Source organism: Pongo pygmaeus, chromosome 13 (assembly GCF_028885625.2).
Source record: "Pongo pygmaeus isolate AG05252 chromosome 13, NHGRI_mPonPyg2-v2.0_pri, whole genome shotgun sequence".
Lineage (NCBI taxonomy): Eukaryota > Metazoa > Chordata > Mammalia > Primates > Hominidae > Pongo > Pongo pygmaeus.
In genome coordinates, this window is record NC_072386.2 from 58,950,822 (window position 1) to 58,970,571 (window position 19,750).

The 19,750-nt window shown below is 41.7% G+C and overlaps 1 protein-coding gene across 1 annotated transcript in view; it reads left to right on the forward strand.

The window, feature by feature from the left end:
* Nucleotides 1–573: 573 nt before the first annotated feature.
* The window catches only part of ENTREP1 (endosomal transmembrane epsin interactor 1), a 66,514-nt gene continuing 47,337 nt past the window's right edge, over nucleotides 574–19,750 (forward strand). Inside the window, exons 1-2 of the mRNA XM_054502383.2 lie at nucleotides 574–1,114; nucleotides 11,390–11,446. Of these exons, the coding sequence (XP_054358358.1) occupies nucleotides 701–1,114; nucleotides 11,390–11,446 (471 nt within the window). The 5' untranslated portion in view covers nucleotides 574–700. The remainder of the gene's footprint in view (nucleotides 1,115–11,389; nucleotides 11,447–19,750) is intronic.

Below are 19,750 nucleotides of genomic sequence, written 5' to 3' on the forward strand. Positions count from 1 at the left end.
CTCCCGCGCCGATGCGGGGTAGGCAGGTCCTGCGCCCTGTGAGCGGTAACTGCGCTCGGCGTCGTCCTTCCCGAAGTCCTTGGCTTACGCCTCTTCCCATCGAGTCGCCCCAAAGCCCCTCCTCCAGGCATCCCCCTCCTTGTGGGGGCAAAAGTTTAAGGGCCGGCTCCCTTCTCATTAAAGCGCGCCGGGGCCTCTCTCGTGGCTGGAAGTAAAGCGGCTCAAGGGCCTACGGCGCTTTCCTCGCTCTTCTCTAGCCCCAGCTCGGCGGGTGGGGACAGACGCTGAGACTCTCGCTGACGCGTCCTGGCCGTGGGGTGCCTCCCACCTCGAGGAACTTATTTAAATATTCGGGGCAGGGCACCCTCCCAGGACCCCTGGAAGCCAGCGCAGGTTCGGCGGGGACCTTGAGGCTGTGGCACATTTGCTCCGGCACAGCGCGAGCAAGGAGTGCGCGTGGGTGAGAGTGAGGGTGCGCCCAGGGCCAGCGGGAGGCGGACCCGCCAGGCGGCAGGTGGGTGCGGCCGGCTGGAGCCAGGCCAGCGGCGGCGGCGGCGGCGGCGGCAGCAAGTGGTTGGGCCGTGCACATTTCCTTCCCTCCCCCTCGGCCTCGGAGCCCGCCTGCAGTGCCCAGTGTGCGGCGCCTTCGGCTCCGCGTCCTCTGCCCGCCGCAGCCGGCCGCACCCTTCCCCGTCCGTCCATGTCCCTGCCCGTGGTGCTCCCGGGCTCCTGCTGCCCCGTGGCTGGGCTTTCGGGTGGGCCGCAGGCCGGGGGCCCGGGCGCCGCTGCCGCCGCCGCCCAGGAGCCGCCGCTGCCCCCGCTGCGGCCACGCTGGCCCCGGGGCGCGCTGCAGCACCCGTCGCGGCCTCGCTGCGCAGCCACCGCTGCTGCCGGGGCGCTGGCCGCGCCGCCGGCGCTCTCCTCCCGCCGGGCAGCCGCCGCCGCTGCCGCCGCGGCCCCGGGCTCCGCGCTGCTGCCTGCCCGCCCGCTGTTGTCACTCGGGCTGCTGCAGCTGATCCTGGGCTGCTGCATGGTGGCGCTCAGCTTCGGGGCGCTGTCGCTGAGCAGCTCCCCGCAGGTGAAGAACTCGTGCCCGTTCTGGGCCGGCTCCTCGGTGAGTACCGCGCGCGCGCGCCCCGCTCGCTCGGTCATCCTGGTGATAGGGGGCTCTGGTCGTTCCTCTCCATTGCCCCTTAGTTGGCCTCCAGGGCTGCAGTTGGGGGAGCCTCACGCCACCTGAAGTTTTTGGAGGCTGGAGAAAAACGTTCCGCGATGGTCGAGTTCAGCGGTGAATTGGGTTGCACCTGGGTAGCGTATGTTGCGCGCAGGCTGAAGGATTTTATTTTCCCTGTCAAGCTAATAGAATTAAACAAAGACACCCAGCTCTTTGGGAGATTGGAAGGACAGGGTGTGGGTGGCAGGAAAGTGGGAGGAAAATGATTAAACTTCTTTTGGTCATTGAGCATTTGCTGCACTGACAACGTCTGTGCTGGGAGGGCAGGGATTTTGATCATTTTTGTTCACTGATGTATCAAGAATGCCTGGCACTTAGTAGGTGTATTTGTGGGATGGGACAGTTTGGCTGGGGCACATCGCTTGTTTTATTCTGCATTAAGACACACGTAAATGTGAAATGTGTAGGGTAGCTTGAACACCAGACGAGTTCAGGAGGTAATGAGAGGGTGTGTGTGAACTGGCGCTTGTACCTGGTCATTAAAGGAAGGCCTTAACCCCACTGGGTTCCTGGAGCCATGCAGGCTGCTGTGCAGAATTCAGTTTGTGAGAACCGGGACCTGTCATTATGGATGAGCTGGCCAAAGGTCCTGGAGCACCCAGCAGCTAGCTAGAGATGTCTGCTCTCTAGGACCCACTCCTCCCTCCTCCAACCCGGAACGCTGAGCCTGGGGCCAAAGAGTGCCCAACTTCAGAGAAAAGCTGCTGCCAGCCAGTATTTATGGACACCGGGTGGCCACTCCCCCCTGCCTCCTAATAATCTTACAATTTCCAAGGCATCCAACCCCTTGAAGTTTTCTGGGTGTTGAGAGACTTGGAAACACATCTTTGTGGAATGACTCTGGAAGATGAGTACAGTAAAGTAAATAACCTCTCTTTATATCTTTTTTTTTTAATTTTAAATTTTTATTTTTAAGGGACAGAGTTTCCCCATGTTGCCCAGGCTGGTTTCCAACTCCTGAGCTCAAGCGATCCTCTTGCCTCGGCCTCCCAAAGTGTGGGGATTAGAGGCATGAGCCACCACAGCCGGCCGTAAATAACCTTTCTATGAACTCACTGTGTAAATCTGAAAGTCTAGCAATGCAGCTAGTTTTTAGTAAGATCTATAATCAGTGTATGTCCTGAATGGTAAGAACGGGTTTTGCAGTTTCACACATACTGCAATTCAAGACCTAATTTAAAAAAAAAAAGGAACTCGAAGAACGAATTGAACCCAAAGTAATTGTTTGAATAAGAACATTAAGAACGTTAGGTTCCTTGAGACTCGCCTGAAATTGTACACTTCATCCAGTGCCAGTTTGCTTTCCTTTTGAAATACTTTCATGTTGAATGAACTTATTGGGGTACATGCTGGGCTGTGGTGAGTGAAGGCCATGATTTGTGCCTCATGAAAAAATGCCACCCTGGCGGCTCTGCCTGTGGGCTCTGCCACTGGCCTCTATGAGTGTTCAGGAAAACTACAGAAGGATGGATATTCCAGACGAGGTAGGAATTAGACCCGTTATGCCACCTATTCTGTTTGTCTGACTAAATCCAGCCAAATGGTGGGTGCATTTCATTTCTCTAAATACCATGGGCCAGTAATGATCTTGCATATATTTTTAGGAATTTGCTCTTTATAAAATCATAATCTATTGTCTTCTCAAACATAGCTAGTTTAGGATTCTTAAAAACTATTTTTTTGTCTTCTAAAATTAAAAGCTGAAATCAGCTTACCATTATGAATCATTTCAGAGGTAAATGCACTTAGATATCGGTCAAGCCACAGTTGAATTTGATGAAGTACCAAAAGAAACAAGGCCTTCCACCAGAAGGTGAAGGTTAATACTCCTGGTCTGCTGGCTGGGTATGTCCTTGTCTCCAGGTCTGGGCACACCAGAGGAGAGAAAGAAATCAGTGATTTGGAACTGACAAGTTCTCTGCTATATGTCTTTCCCCATTCTTCCCCATACCTTCCAAACCCAGGTCTATATGCAACTCTATAACTGTTGATTATTCCTACTTTTTGTGACTTGTTCCTGAGATTGACCTCAGAATTTGCAAAGTGACAACAGAAGCAATAGATACTATATTTATAGAACAATTAACTAAATACAAATTTAAGAGGATGGCTTTAGGCACCATGAGACTCTCGGTGCTTTAGGGGAAAAAAGCCTTGTATCACAGTATCACATGTTTTGAATTTATTCATGTGACAGAGGTTGTTTTTTAAAAACCTCATGTTATGGAAAAGTTTACATTTATGCAGTATACGATGAACCCACATATACCTTTCACCCAGCTTCAACAATGGTTTCATCTGCTCCCCCTTCCTGGGCTCTGCTGCTGGCCTTGTGTCTTCTGATAAACTTCAGAAGGATGAATATTCCAAGCAGGGTGGGAATTAGATCCTTCGTGCTCCCTAGTCCATTTGTGAGATTAAATTCTCTTATTGTTTGGAAGCAAATCTCAGGTGTCACATTTCATCTATATATATTCCAATGTGTGTATTTTTATCACAAGAAAATATAACCAGCATAGGATTGAGTGGGCAGTCCGAAGAACCATTCCCTTCAATTTTAAATCTTTTATTATAAAAATTAAAAAACTCAACAAATGTAGAAAGAAGGGTGTAATGATCCCCCATTTTACCCTTCACCCAGTAGCTATCAACACGTGGCCACTTTATACCTAACGCTGCTCCCCCTTCCTAACACCCCTGGATTATTTTAAGGCAAATTCCAGGTATCACAACTTCAGCCATTAGTATTTTAGTATGTATTTATAAAAGAAGTGGGCTTGATAGGACATTGTAACTAATTCAAAGACAGCTAAACTAAGGTTTCTATAAAAAAAAAAGTTGGAAGATTATGAGTTGAGAACTGCAGAATTAAAAAAAAAACCACAGCTTTGACATATATTCATATGCCATACAACTTACCCATTTAGCATTTAAAGTGTACTGGTCAATGGTTTTTAGTAAATTCACAGTTGTGCAACTATCACCACAATTTTAGAAAATGTTTATCACCCCTAAAGTTTTGAGTAGTTACTCCCCATTCTCCACCACCCCCACCACTAGCCACCCACTGATTAACCCACTTTCCGTCTCTGCAGATATGTCTGTTCTGGACATTTCATATACAAGGGATCATATAATATGTGGTCTTTTATGATTGGTTTCTTTCACTTAGCATGTTTTCAAGCTTCATCCATGCTGCGGCAAGTCTCAGTACTTCATTCCTATTTTATTGTATGGATATGCCATGTTTATTTATTCACTCACAAGTTTTATTGGCATATGAAGCTAGGTAGTTGAATGGAAGTGCTAACTTATGTCTAAGGTTACTTCGAACCCACATAGGAACACAGTAGAGGAATATTCTCATATTTCAAGCTTTGACCATTAGGATCTTTAGCCTGCTATATCAACTGAACCCACACATCTTCTTTAGGCTTCACTGAAAATTTTGCTTGTATATTTGATACAAAATTAGGTTCAAGAGACAAATATATTTATTTGAAATGACTATTTGTTGAACACAGTATAGTTCAAGGATGTTTTTTCATACATATTTCCTTAAGAGAGCTCTGAGCCTGAGATTTTGGAGGCTTCTTTCACTTGTTTGAACTTTGAAGGTATATTTTATATATTTAAAAAAACACTTAAGAATTAACAAATTCTATAAAGCATCTTTTTTCATAGTTTTCATTCATACTTTCAGCAACTTGAAGGGAGAATTTTTAATGTAGTCTGTGTTTTTGAGCACTCTGAGCATTTGATTTCTTCCTGGTATCACTGGTAAATCACTCAATATATTATTATTCCCAAAATTCATGAAGCTAAGAGATGAGCCATCTTGAAAAACAACCTGGCATTTGACTGGAGGTGAGTGGCTAAGGGAGGATCTCAGTGTCCGTCTTCAGCTGTGCTGTCCCAGCTCTTGGTGTGGGGGGTGCGTTTAGTGTTAACTAGATTCCACTGGGGTATGGGAGTTAACTAGATTCCACTGGGGTATGGGAGTTAACTAGATTCCTCTGGGGTATGGGCGTTAATGTTAACTAGATTCCACTGGGGTATGGGAGTTAACTAGGTTCCGCTGGGTTTAATTAGACTCCACTGGGGTATGGGAGTTAATGTTAACTAGATTCCACTGGGGTATGGGAGTTAACTAGGTTCCACTGGGGTTAACTAGATTCCACTGGGGTATGGGAGACTCAGTTGGCCACACTGCACTAGATTTAATGAAAGAGGAGAGAGAGTTGCATTGGGTTGTCTCTCCTCCTTCAGAAACAAAATTCCTACCTTTGATGACATGCATGATCCTTGGGAGATATTTCAGATGAGTGGCAGAGAATTGGTTGTTTTTTGTTCCTCTCTGAGTGCCCTATTATTCTTTATCAGTTATATACATTCATGTCTGTGCTTTAAGTCACTGATCTGAATTCATGATCATCCTTCTTTGAGTCCATGATTCTTTGGCAAGGTTCTACTTTCATATAAAGAGACAGACATTGGTGAACTTTAGGGTGAACCTTTGTAAAAAAAATTGCAGTGAATAAACATAAAGAAAAATCAATGGACCAAACGAAAAACTAACATAAAGATTATGGTTACTACCAGTTAAATGATAGTAAATATTTTTTTATCATACTAATCAAATACTACTTTAATATTTAAGGGATATTTAAAATATAATTTTGGGGATGAGTTTTATTGATTTCTTTGGTCCTTTATTTTGCATATCAGCAGAGTCACATTTATAAGTTCTGTGCCTCTTGGCCTCAGTTACTCATCTGTAAAATGGGTGGGATGCTTCTTCTTCTTCAGTACTGATTTTGTGAGGGTGTAGCTAGAGTATACATAGGAGAGTGCATCCCTGCTGGACCCAAGCACCAGACCTGGAATACACGGGAACCTGTATCAATGGTTTTTAAATACCGAGGTAATAGTTAATCAAAGTAAAGTGAACAGGCCAGTATTTTTGTAGGACATTATAGTTACCATCATGTTTTCATTAGAAATATTCAGTTGCCCACTTTCTCAATTTGTTTTTTTAATGAGCTGTGCTAGACAGATAGGGAAGAAATACACACACATACACACACATTTTTTAAAAAGCTGCCATCGTAAGAGCTATAGGGCAGGGTAGGTTGTTGAGAAGTTTGACATATTATTTTCTGCTTATTTACAAAGTAACACAGGACATTTACGACATGGCTTTTTAAAAATCTTTGTGTTTACATACAGCAGCTTTTGATAAATGATTCAGAACATTTTTGCCCTAACACAAGTTAATGGATTAGCAAAGGAAATAGGGCAGTAGAATTATAAGCTTCTGATCTTAACGATTTGATTTTTACGTTGGAAAATGAAAGCATATTAACCATTTATGGTGGGTAACAATGACTCTTCTCTGGGGTATCTCAGAGCCCTTCTTTGCAGTATCAGAAAAAAGGAAAGGCCTCTGCTTTTTCCTGTAAGTTACAAGAAATGGGTTATCAGTGAGTGAAACAAAAATTGTAATACCTCTCATAATAATATAGAGATTGTTTGGTGTTAGAAAATAGGTTCTTACCTGTTCATTCAGGGCAAGTTTCATCTTGCACTGGATGGAAAGAATGCTGATGGAGTTGCTTTTTGTTGCTGCTGTACTCTTTTAGGAAGCACAGGGGATGAAAAGTGTGTTTAGTCTTACATAGTCATCTTTGAGCAAGGTCATCTCCTGTTTCTGGCCTCCATTCATTCATTCACTCATTGACTCTTGCCATAACTAACTGAGTGCCTTCTGGGAACCTTTAGTGGTGTGTGAGTGAGTACGCACAGGTCCAAGCCCTCATCGTGATACAGTTAAACATGTGATAGCATTGCGGCATAATGGGAGCCATGGAAGGACATTGTTAAGGGACCTTCTTGACTCATTTCTAATGGAGCTCCAGCTACTGCTGCCACCAAGGGAGGTGGAGGCATTGAATACTCTGCCTCCTCTTCTTCTTTTCCCAACCCCTTTCCCCATCTGTGAATTCTGCCTCCCTTTCAGATGAAATGGAAGCATCATTCCTTAAGTCTTGAGCTCTTAAAAAATTTATCCCCAACTGTAGCACCTCTGTTCCCATTACCATTTGAGAGGCTTCTAACCGTCCAGGCCTACTTCCTCTATTTGCTTTTCTCCCCATCACCACTCACAGGGTTCCCCAAGTGCCTCAGGGCTTCACTGGGCTTGAAGAGAGGGAGAAGTTGAATAAAAGTAGGTGTGTGCCTTTGTTGCGGGGTTCAGGAATGAAGAGCCGCAACTATAGCTCCCTCCTGGAGCTGGAATATAGTTTCTTAAAACTTTGTAAAGAGCGGTGGCTTACAAGAATCCTGGTGGGATTTAACTTGAATATGTGCTGAGTCTGTAAAACAATTTAAATGGAAATGACATTCTTAGTTTGTCTTCAATCCATAGACTTGGTATATGCCGTGACTTACTTGGCTATTCATTTAATATTGCGCAATAAACTTTGTATTTCTCCTCAGTGAGGCCTTAAAGATCTTTGTCATATATATTTTGAGATTATTGATGTTTCTCATTTGTCAAGTATTTGTACACATATACATTTTGTACATATTTTTTAACTTACATTTTCTATAGTTTGTTGCTACCATATGCAAACAAAATACCTCCCCTCCAAAGGAAGAAATAAAGATAGCTTAGTTCTTTGGTTTCAGAGATACCTCATTTGAAATGACAGTTGACTCTGTCATGATCTATTAAAATAAAAAAAATAGAAATACCTTTCAACTTAGAAACTTCACTCCTGGGACTTTTTTCCACTGAAATAAAAGCATTTGTTTTAAAAGATATATGTTCATAGATGTTTACTGCAGCATTGTTTGTGACAGCAAAAAACTAGACATAGAATGAATGCCCATTAATATGGAAATGATTGAATACGTTAAGTACAGCCACACAATGGAATGTTATGTAGCCACTAAAGTAAAATGAATTAGAGCTGTTCCAATGCACATGAAGAGATTTCTATGAAGTATTTATTGAGAGAGAAAAGAGGCAGGGAAAGTATATCTTTTATGATTTTTTTTTACAAAAATTACATCCCTGTTAGTGTGTATATATACACATAGACATATGTGTGTAGTAAGAATTTAGAGAAAAATACATACATATGTAAAATATGTAAACATGCTAGATTGTTAACGTGGAGGAGTGTGGGGTGATGTGGCTGGGTAGGTGAGGTGGGCAGAACAGTTTAGGCATATTGCTATTTTATGGGCTTTTATGGCTGGGGCTGGACACTTCCTTTTAATAATATTATTATTTTTTTTTGAGATGGACTCTGTCACCCAGGCTGGAGTGCAGTGGTGCGATCTCGGCTCACTGCACCCTCTACCTCCTGGGTTCAAGTGATTCTCCTGCCTCAGCCTCCCAAGCAGCTGGGATTATAGGTGTGTGCCACCACACCCAGCTAATTTTTGTATTTTTAGTAGAGACAGGGTCTCACCATGTTGGCCAGGCTGGTCTCAAACTCCTGACCTCAAGTATTCCGCCTGCCTTGGCCTCTCAAAGTGCTGGGATTACAGGTGTGAGCCACCGTGCGTGGCCAATAATATTGTTTTAATAGAAAAAATACATTCCAAAAAGCTGAACCGCAGGGTTCTCTATTAATAGAGACCAGTAGCATTAATGTCAAATGCTAACTAATAATTCAAATCATATTTTTTACTGAATTGGGAGATTTGTGTTTTCCTTAAGGGCAGTCAAATATGAAGTTATGTTTTCACAAGAACAGCTTGAATTTCCTCAGCTAAGTCCAGTAGGCACCAGAGTGGGCAGGTGGGATGCCCATGCACAGAGGGATATACACATGCACACACATGCAAGCACGTGCATACACACATACATGCACAAGCATACGTGCCTGCACCCTGAGTCACAGATTTCTGAGGAATCACTGTCATCACTATAATGTAAGTCTTTTGAGCTAGAAGAGACCAGGAGATGGTTTCCTTCCCTTACAGCATTTCTAAGGAAATAAGTGAGGACCTGACAAGTGAAATGACTTGGCCAAGGTCTCATAGTTAAGTCTTTAGAAGCTGAATGGGAGCCTGGAACCCAGGACCTCATGGATTGCAGTCCCAATTTGTAAAGTAGGTACAACTCACATGCTCTGAGTCACATACGCCCTGCCCTGTGTCTTCAGGCAGAAATTGTTTAGGGTAAGGAAATTTCCTATTGGATTTAAAGGGATTGCAAGGTTAAAGTGCCTGGTGGGCAGGCAGCTAGTAGTACCTTTAGACGTAGATGGCACACAAAGAAATTGTCGCCTATCTGCCTGTATATGGTTTTTGATCCTTGATATGAGTGGGTAGACTTGTCCTCTGCTGGTCTGATGCTGCAGAATGATTACTCTCAGCTAGTGAGAATGGAGAATATTGCAAGCAGGCCTGTGGGTTTTGAATTTGAAGGGACACTGTTAAGTCCTTACTGATCTGTAGTTGATAAACAGTGATTGTGAAGTGGTGCATTTGAGCAATTTGGACAAGTATAATGTGCTTGTAGAGGAAAACCCTCATGGCTGCATTTGGTAGACACACTTTATTTTACAAAGCTCAGAGTGCTCAAATGGCATCAGCATCTTCCAGGCTGAAAAATTACTTTGATTATCCTTTCCTAATTGTTTATCAAATTGAGTTATCCAGAGGGCTGACCTTGGTTTCCAGTTTATGTTTTGGCAAAATACTGGCCCCTTCCTTTCCTTTTCTTTTTTTTTTTTTTTTGAGACAGAGTCTCATTCTATTGCCCAGGCTGGAGTGCAGTGGCGCGATCTCAGCTCATTGCAACCTCTGCCTCCTGGGTTCAAGCGACTCTTGTGCCTCAGCCTCCCAAGTAGCGTCACCATGCCCAGCTAATTTTTTGTATTTTAGTGGAGATGGGGTTTCACCATGTTGTCCAGGCTGGTCTCAAAGTCCTGGGCTCAGGCAGTCCACCTGCCTCGGCCTCCCAAAGTGCTGGGAGTAACAGGAGTGAGCTACCGCGCCCAGCCTGTTTTTTCTTATTGAGATTTTTTAGCTCGTTTTTTATTGAAGTGTCATTTTGCAACATGAGCTCCTTCTCACAGTAGTTCCTCCCACTTTGTGGAATAAATGCTCTAGAACATATATTAATTGCCAACAATTGGGGCACAATGCTGGGAACTAGGACTTCAGAGAGACAAGACAGGAGTTCACAGTTAGTAGGTAATTCAGAGACACATCCCTCAATTATTACAATAGAGTTTTTGGAAAAAAAGAAGTGTGTGCAGAGGGCTTCCATGAGTGTGGAGCGGTGGAATCAGTGAGGGCTTCTCAGGGTAGGTGACTGCTAAATGGGGCCTTGCAGGATGGATAAAAGTTCTCAGGCAGCTAGGAGGGAAGCTGGGAGGACACAGCACTTCAGCAAAGAGAAAGAAGCAAATAGCCCAGGGATGTCAGGAGCCTGGTTGGCCTGAGGGAGGGCAGGTACTTGGTAGGAAGGTATGTGGTGGAGGGGCCAGGGTATGTAAAAACCAGGCTTGAGAGTAGGTAAGAGAAGATCTTGAAGGGCCTTGTTTCCCATTTCGAAGACTTCACCTGTCCCATAATGGATGGGTACCTGATGAAGGGAAGGATGCCACCAGACATGCATCTGATGAGGCTGACCCTGGCAACAGATTGGGTGCTGCTAGGAACAGGGAGCTTGACTGAGAAATAGTGATTCCTCACTCACCAGAAGGAGAGGCTAATTTCTGATTGTGTGTTCTTAATTGACATTAAGAAAAAACAGGCCAGGTGTGGTGACGTGCGCCTGTAGTCCTAGCTACTGGAGAGACAGAGGTGGGAGGATCACCAGAGCCCAGAAAGTCAAGGCTGCAGTGAGGCATGATCGCGCTATTTACTGCAGCCTGGGTGGCAGAGCAAAGCCCTGTCTTTAAAAACAAAACAAAATTAAACAAAGTCAATAAAAAAGCTTTGAGGGCTTGGAAGTAAAAGTCCAAAGTGGTCTACCAGAGTGAACCCTGTAATCCAGGAGGAATATTAAATGTTTGATTTGGAATGCTTTGAAATTTCAGTATCTTTAAAAATATGTACTTTTGTGACTGAAGATTTGTTTATTGGAATTGGTCCATTTTCTATATTTATGATAGTTTATCCTTACAGGTGATACTCTCTGGAATCATAGGATTAACAACTTGGAAAAGGCCTATGATACTGCTGGTATGTACTGATCTTATAAATTGCTACCCTTTATAAAATGTGCTAGGTATGAAGTCTGTTCATATAAACCACTGAAGAAATGCTTAAGCTTCCTTGTTCATTAAAAAAATAAGTTAACAATAGATAATATTAGAAGTCAGATGATCATAACAAGTAAGTAAGATAATTTGCTGGTTTTCTGATTCACTTTAAGCTCCTTAAGTACCCAGTGCTATACAAGTGTCTTTAGTTCCAGCATTAAACCCATCCTAAAGATAGAATTTTTAAAAAACTACTTACTATGGGCAGTTTTAAATATTCCCTCCACAATAGTGGAGGGAATAATATAATGAACTCCCTGTACCCATCGCCCAGGTTCCATAATGATGAACTTCCAGCCAATCTTTACAGCTATACTCCCACTCATTTCCTCTCATATTTTTTTCTCTATATTCTTTTTATTTATTATTGTTATTGTTATTATTTTTGAGACGGAGTCTCGCACTGTTGCCCGGGCTGGAGTGCAGTGGCGTGATCTCAGCTCACTGTAACCTTTGCCTCCCGGGTTCAAGCAATCCTCCCAAGTAGCTGGGATTACAGGCGCCCACCACTGTGCCCAGCTAATTTCTTGTATTTTTAGTAGAGAAGGGGTTTCACTATGTTGGTCAGCCTGATCTCAAACTCCTGACCTCGTGATCCTCCCACCTTGGCCTCCCAAAGTGCTGAGATTACAGGCGTGAGCCACCAAGCCCAGCTGTTATTCCTTTTTTTTTTTTTTTTTTTGATACAGTCTCACCCTGTCGCCCAGGCTGGAGTGCAGTGGCACGTTCTCAGCTCACCGCAACCTCTGCCTCCCAGGTTTAAGCAATTGTCGTGCCTCAACCTCCTGAGTAGCTGAGATTACAGGTGTGCACCAACATGCCTGGCTAATTTTTGTATTTTTAGTAGAGACGGGGTTTCACCATGTTGGCCAGGCTGGTCCCAAACCTCAAGTGATCTGCCTGCCTTGGCCTCCCAGAATGTTGAGATTTCAGGCGTGAACCACCACGCCTGGCCTCCTCTATATTCTTTTGAAGCACATCTCATGTATTAATCATGAATATATGACTTTTTATTGTTATAATGTTTGAGTTGAACAACCGTAGAATTTTGTTGCATAGATTTGCTATATTATCTCTTTATCACATAAATATTACATTCTCTTGGTAATAATATAGACATATACTGGTGATTTTATCCTTTTTTTGTTATTGAAGTAAAATTTATATAGCAAAATGAATCATTTTAAAGTATACAATTCAGTGGTATTTTTAGAACATTTCCAATGTTCTTCCTTTGTTTTTATTTGCTATGTCATTTTGATTCAGTGACTGTAAACTTATTCACAGTTTTAAATAAGTTTAAACTTATCATTTACAATTTTAAATGGTAAGTTTAAACTTATCATTTGAAGTGAATCAAAATAGACAACGCTAATGGAGTTTCCAACTTTTAATGATAAAATAGAGGGTCTAGGAAATTAGATTTGAATTGTGGTATACTTAAATTTTTTTTCTATATAATATCTCTTATTTTTATTTGTCTCATCCATCTTGAAATGGAGTTAAATAATTTTCTAAAGTCATTTTGTATATATGTTTAACAGTTCATCTTAAACAGATCGTTGTTTGCTAGGCAACAGGCAATCAATACAAAACTCCTTAAATTTTTAAATACATAGAGAAGAAGCACATTGCGGAATCTTTGTGTGTCAGAATAATTAATGGATCCCAATACTGTGTTGATGGTCTTGAAAAACTAACCTGAAGTGTTTTTAGGCCCACAAGATGACATAGGCAACATTTTACAACTCCATCAATGATTGTATTTCATGAAATTCCTTTAATAATTTTGGAAAGAATAAATTTTTAACATACCATTTTAATAAACAGCAGGATGAGAGAAATTGAGACTTTGGATGAGTTGTATAGCCTGTGTTATAAGTGGCTGAAACTTGTTTCACAATGACTGTCTAGGTTTACGGTCTCTATGAAAAATTTTGGTTGGTGTTTAGTGTTTATATGAATATTTGGTAACAGGAACCTCCTTTGCACTGTCTTTTTCCATTGAATCAATATTAAATTGCTCAGTAATACAAATCTCCAGTATTTAAATTGAATTAAAAGAAGAAAATCTGCAATGGTATTTGTACTTTGAAAATTCCAAATGATGAAAAGAGTGTAAGTGTGTTAAGAATAGATTCAACAAAGTATACCTATTATGACATTTATTTCTTTGACCTTGTCTTTTAAAAAGCTGCCTCACATATTTATTATGTAAGCTTGAGCAGCCTTAAATGAAAATGGCCATGTCTTATTACATTCTTATCCATTTATTTCTCATCTTTGTTAAGTATATGCACTTTGTCACAAAGTTGTAACCAGTGTGTACATACTATGTCATGCACTGCTTTTTCTGTTTAATATAAAATTAAGCTATTATTAGGTTTCCATGTATGAGGAGTCTACATGCTTATCATTTAAAACTGTAAGCAGGCTTCTGCCTTATTTCTGTATCATCATCAGTTTTTACCCTATTGTTGGACATTTGAGCTTCTGTATTTTGGCTGCTATGAGTTATGTACTTAGAAGGTCATATAGAGATTGTCTTGAAATGTTAATTAGCATCAATTTATAAAGAAGATAAATTAATTTGTAGGGATTCTACAAGGGAAAACTTTGTATCTATTAATAATTGGAGACTTAGTCAATATCATAAATGAGAAATCCTCAGTTCATATGTGTCTTTTATTTTTTTTGAGAGAGGGTCTTTCTCTGTTGCCCAGGCTGGAGTGCGGTGGTGTGATCACTGCTCATTGCAGCCTCAAACTCCTGGGCTCAAGGGATCCTCCCAGCTTAGTCTTCTGAGTAGCTGGGACTACAGGCGTGTGCCACCACACCCAGCTAATGTTTAAATTTTTTGCAGAGTTGGGAGTCTCACAACATTACCCAGGCTGGTCTCAAACTCCTGGGCTCAAGTGATCTTCCCACCTCAGCTTCCCAAAGTTCTGGGATTACAGATATGAGCCACTATGCCTGGCTCATATGAATCTTAATAGTATACCATTATAACTCATGCCAGATGCTTGTGTTATGTCAAAAAATGGAAAAATGCCAGTCAGATATTCCTAGCCCATCCTTTTAAGAGTAGCATCCCTGTGTGCAAGCCACTGAACTCTTCTGAGCCTAGTTTTCTTTTTGGCACAGAGGGGATAATTTAGTGATACCAAGGGAAGCTCTACCCTACCCCTCCCTTAATGGATATTTTTTCTCCATTTTCCCCCTCAAGCCCCTTTGCCTCAGTTTTCCGAGTTTAGGGAATGTGCCATTGCATGCTTTTTGGTGGGAGGCCATGCTCCATTAGGAGCCAGAGGACCCCATGGGTCTGTGTTCTTGCAGGCCTGGGCTTGGCTGATTAGAGTTCTGTCCCCTTCCCCTTCTCATCCATGCTGTAGGCTCAGGGGGCACCTTCTGACTTGGGACTTTCACCCCCCAGCTGGTTGTTTGGCTGGCGCCTTTTCTTCTGGCTCTCAGCTCAGCAGTCACTTCCTGCCAGAGGCCTTTCCTGACCACTGTGATTGCTGTGACTCCTGCCTTGCCCCTAGCCATATCCCAGCACTGAATTACTGGCTTTGTGGTCTGTGATTAGCCTATGTACCTTACATTTGTTGCCCCTCTCCCCAGACTATAGTCAGTTCCCTGAGGACAAGAGTCTTGCCTTTTTCACTCTCTTTCTGTAGGGCCAATGTGCTCAATACACATTTGTTGTTGACTGTGGAGTTAATTTGACAGCCAGTAAGAAATTTAGGTCCTGGGTGAACTCTCAAAATTTCTTTTACTTTTGTCTCAAATTTCTCTCACTTGCTTTTGTTCTCCAAAACCTTGTATTCATCCCCTTTGAACTTCAAGGTTGTCAGGGAGTATTTTGGTGGTGGAGGTTGGGAGGGGAAGGATGCTCTTTTTCAGGGCCCTTTGAGAGGCGAGTCGTCCTCGTTTTTAGTTGTTCACATCAGTCTAGAACACATGAATATTCCCTTTTGAGAACTATTTACATTTGGGCTTCCTCTTTTGTGGTTGTTACCTTGATGACATCAGGTTTTTTTACTGGTTTGAACAAAAAAGGGTCACTGTGACCTAGTTCCTTCAAACTCAAGTTTTCATGGAAATCCAGGGTTGGAAGCCTTCACTTACTGGGTCATGTTTCTTATACTAACATACTCATGTGTTCAGAACAAAAATGATAATATTGGAAAATAGTTGGTAAATATTTGTAGCTATTTATGGCTATTACTAAGAATAAGCTAGGAAGTATGTGTGCATGCATGTGTGTGTGTGTGTGTGTATGTGTGTGTGTGTAGTATTCTAGGTTGTGTGTTTTCCATAAAGAGCTAACATTTTCCATTTTTAAAGAATGTTTTTATTTCTTCTAGACATCATTCCTCTTTCATTCTAAGAAAATGTTCTGTAAGTGTTTACAAATGATGGACAATGCTGGAAACAGCCTCAAAGATTGTCTGGTCTAGGCACCTCAGTTAGAAAACAGAACGGTCTTAATAAGATTTTTTAAAAATTTTTCTTTGGTGGTACAGGCATTTTTGGTGGCAGGTATTTTTCCTTGGTGGTACATTTAGTAAGAATTGCTACTGTGAAAATCCAGCTAGCTCTATGCCTGTATTTTTGGTTCCTTATGAAGTGGTGATGTGAGCTTTGTTATTTTTTTTTTTTTGTCAATTAGATGGGATAAGTACGACCTAAAAATGATAAAGGGACAGCTCCATATTCTTTAGCATCAACAATGAAGGTTCTTCCCCAGAGATGTTCTTGGATCACATGTGGCTTATTCCCAACTGTGGCTCCTGTTGATTTGCACCCCAGACCAAGAATAGAAGAGGGTAAATGTATTGGCTATTTAAAAAATGGTCTTTCAGTTTATTTTCTAACCTCAAGATTATAGCATTTAGGATAAAACCTCATTACCCAAAGAGACTACAAAATGGCTTGGGTATGCTTAATTTTTTTTTTCCTCTAAGAGTCCATATAGGCTAGGTTGGTAAGATAATTCTGCTCACAAAGCCATTTGGGGAGCTAGGAATTTTTCATCTTATTGTGTCTTGGACGGAGAGTCATAGAATACTTAGACACTTTGTCAAAAGTCAGAAATAGTTTTAGGTGGATTATGCTGTGAGGTAGATTGTGGTCTTTTCTTTCCTGAGGATATGGAGAGCTGGAGTGGTCAGAATACCCAGGTGCAGTTTAGGAATCCATGCATTTACAAAATGAGCTGTGAAGCTCTCTGGCTTTGGCAGTTGAGTTCTTTCAAGTACATTTCAGTAAACCGAAATGAACCCTTGTTTGATGGTTCACAAAACCTGGATTTTAATGCTGACACGTTACCACTAATTGTCAGGTGACCTTGGGGAAATCTCTTGACCCAAAAGTCAAGAGATTTTCCCAAGGTCTAAACCAATAAGTGGCTTAGATCAGAATAATATTTTAAGATTCCTTCCAGCTCTCATATTATAGATTTCCAGAGTCCTCTTTAGTTACCTCGATGGTGTTTTAATTTCAGATGGACATTTCAACTGGTCACTATAAGCTCCCTGTATATAAACTGAAATACTATGATTATTTCACTCTGTTTTTTAAGGCATAAAATGGAAGACTTTTCTTACTCTTCAGAATTGTTAGTAATACATTCTCGCATGTATATAATGCTTAAGAATTTTCCAGGTTCTTTCATATACCTTTTCTCCTGGCAGATATTATTCCTTTTATGTAGATAAGAGAATATTAGTTCAGGAGTTAATTGGCTTGTCCAGTTCACAATGAGTTGAATGATTGTTAGAAAGAACCCAGGGATTTGGGCTGCTAGTTCATTGCTTCTTCCATTGTAACATTTTACCACCTCCTCCATTAGCCAATCGGTAGCCATCTCACTGTGGCCAACAGTGGCTTTTTTGTGGTGTAGAATATAAATTACATAAGCTGTTATCTTATTTGTGAATGTCCAATTCTTTTTCAAGATCTGAAGTGGCAAACGTTTTGGGAATTTTATCTTTCACTCAAAAGAGCCAGAGGCAGAAATGACCAAGGTAACACAAGGTGTAGTTTTGAGTCTCAGTCCTATCAATTTCAATCAATGAGTGGCTAAGGAAATGATCTAATTTGTACGCTCATCTGTACAAATGGGATTTAAGGCTGTGTAAACACATTATGAATTATTTTTTAATCATTCGTTGAGAAAATCTCCAAGAGAAGATCTGGCCTCTCAATTTGATGTGTCATTATGTAACAACCCATGATAGAAAAATGTGCACTTAGGTATTGTGAAGGCAGCTTAGGCTGGGTTCAGGCTTCTCTGTGATCACAGTGCATTTAGTCTGTTGGCAACAGATCTTTGATTTCTCCCTCTCTGATCACCTTATCCCAGGAACTGGGCATTGGGTAAGAACTTGGGATCCTCAGAAATGGAAAGCAGTCTTGGGTGATTCATCTACGGTTGGAATCAAGACTTGGGCAGTACCTTGTTTTGCAGACTGACCTAAGCCAATTTGGGTATGCTTTAATTAGTGGGTTTAGTTTGGTAGCAACAGGTAATTGCCAAAGCTTAGAAGTAACCTTTCTGCCAAGTTAATTGTTAAAATGAAGTTGATTCTCAGATCAAATTCTGCTATCCATTTATTAGCCTTCAGACAAAAGAATTGTTCATGCCCTTTGTTCTGACGCTTAAAGTATAGAGAGTTGAGATTTGTATCATGCTTACAAAATAGAGTGTATGAACAATGTTTTTGTCTCTCATTTTCACGTTCACTTGTCTTGAATACCACTGTGGATTCCTTGAAAACCTGTTGATCAAGCAAAGCTAAGTTTATAAGACCCACTTCAGTAAGGGAGAGCACCTCTTTGCCAGTTCTCAGAAGGGATGAGCCAAGGAGAGAATATTTACAGGGTTTTAGAGCCCCTGCTGGATGACTGTTTTTTTTGAGACAGGGTCTCGCTCTGTCACCCAGGCTCCTGGGTGAAGTGGCACCATCACAGCTCACTGCAGCCTTGATCTCCCTGGCTCAGGTGATCCTCCCACCTCAGCCTCAGCCTCCTGAGTAACCGATGTTGAAAAGGTAGTAATTAGCTTGGTCAATATCGCTAGTCACTAGGGAAATGAAAATCAAAACCACAATATCAAAACGTCATGTAATATACCTTTAATATAAACAATTAAACATAAGAACCTGTTTTTAACATCCATTATGCTAATTAAACAAGGTAATAATTTCATCAATGGCATCTCATTTCCATATTCACTCTGCTAATTTAGCAAAATCAGTTGGGTGTTGTTGGGAGATAAAGATAAGGGAAGCAAACTTTTGGAGTTTGGCCTTTCTCATAAATGCTAGCTGACTATCCTGGAATATGAATTGTTGACTATTCTTGGGTGTAGCTTGGACCAACCAAAGTATACATATATAATGTCACATTGCCAGTGATAAAGTGCATTATAGACTATTTTGTGATTTAAAAGTAATGGCAAAAACCGCGATTACTTTTGCACCAAATCTAACAGTAGTATGTATGTATTTGGGTTGCTAAAGGGAGCCCTCTGACCAGTCCTGCATCCAGGTTGTCTGAGCCCAACAGACTACAGTGATCAATTTCTGAATATGACTATGAGAAAATTCTCAAATTATGAATGATTTGGGGCAAGAGGGGAGACCATTTTGAATTGGGGAACATCTTAAAATTCATGTGTTGTCATGAAATGTTGCAGAATAATGTGTACGGTCCTATCTCTGTGTGTGTGTGTGTGTGGTGTGTATGTTAAAAAACACCAAGTGATCATACATGTGTGTTTGTAGTTACATGGAAAATTTCTGAAAAGATGTACAAGAAACTGTTTACAGTGGGCCCCTCTGTGGAGTGAAATGGGAATGGGAAGGAGGAAGACTTTCTTGCTCTCCAATTTGTATTTGGAGGGAACAGTGCTATATTGTGTGAAGAGGAGACTTTTAGTTTAGTTATCTTTTGTTTGATTTTTCGCCACCCTGTACCTGCAATGTCTGAATTCCCTTTTTGGAGTTGGTGTCTCTGCCTTTGCGTGTGTCTTGGTGAGCAGTGGGGCCCTGCCTCTGGCCATGAAGCTTCTGGGGCCACGTGCTTATGTTTCTGAATGCCAGCAGCCAGCCTATGAGCCTGTGACCTCTACCCCCTGGAGCTCTAGCCCAGGACTCTGAATCTGGAGCTGTGGATGCACTGGGGCCACTTGGAACTTATTGGGCAAAGGAGGCAGCTT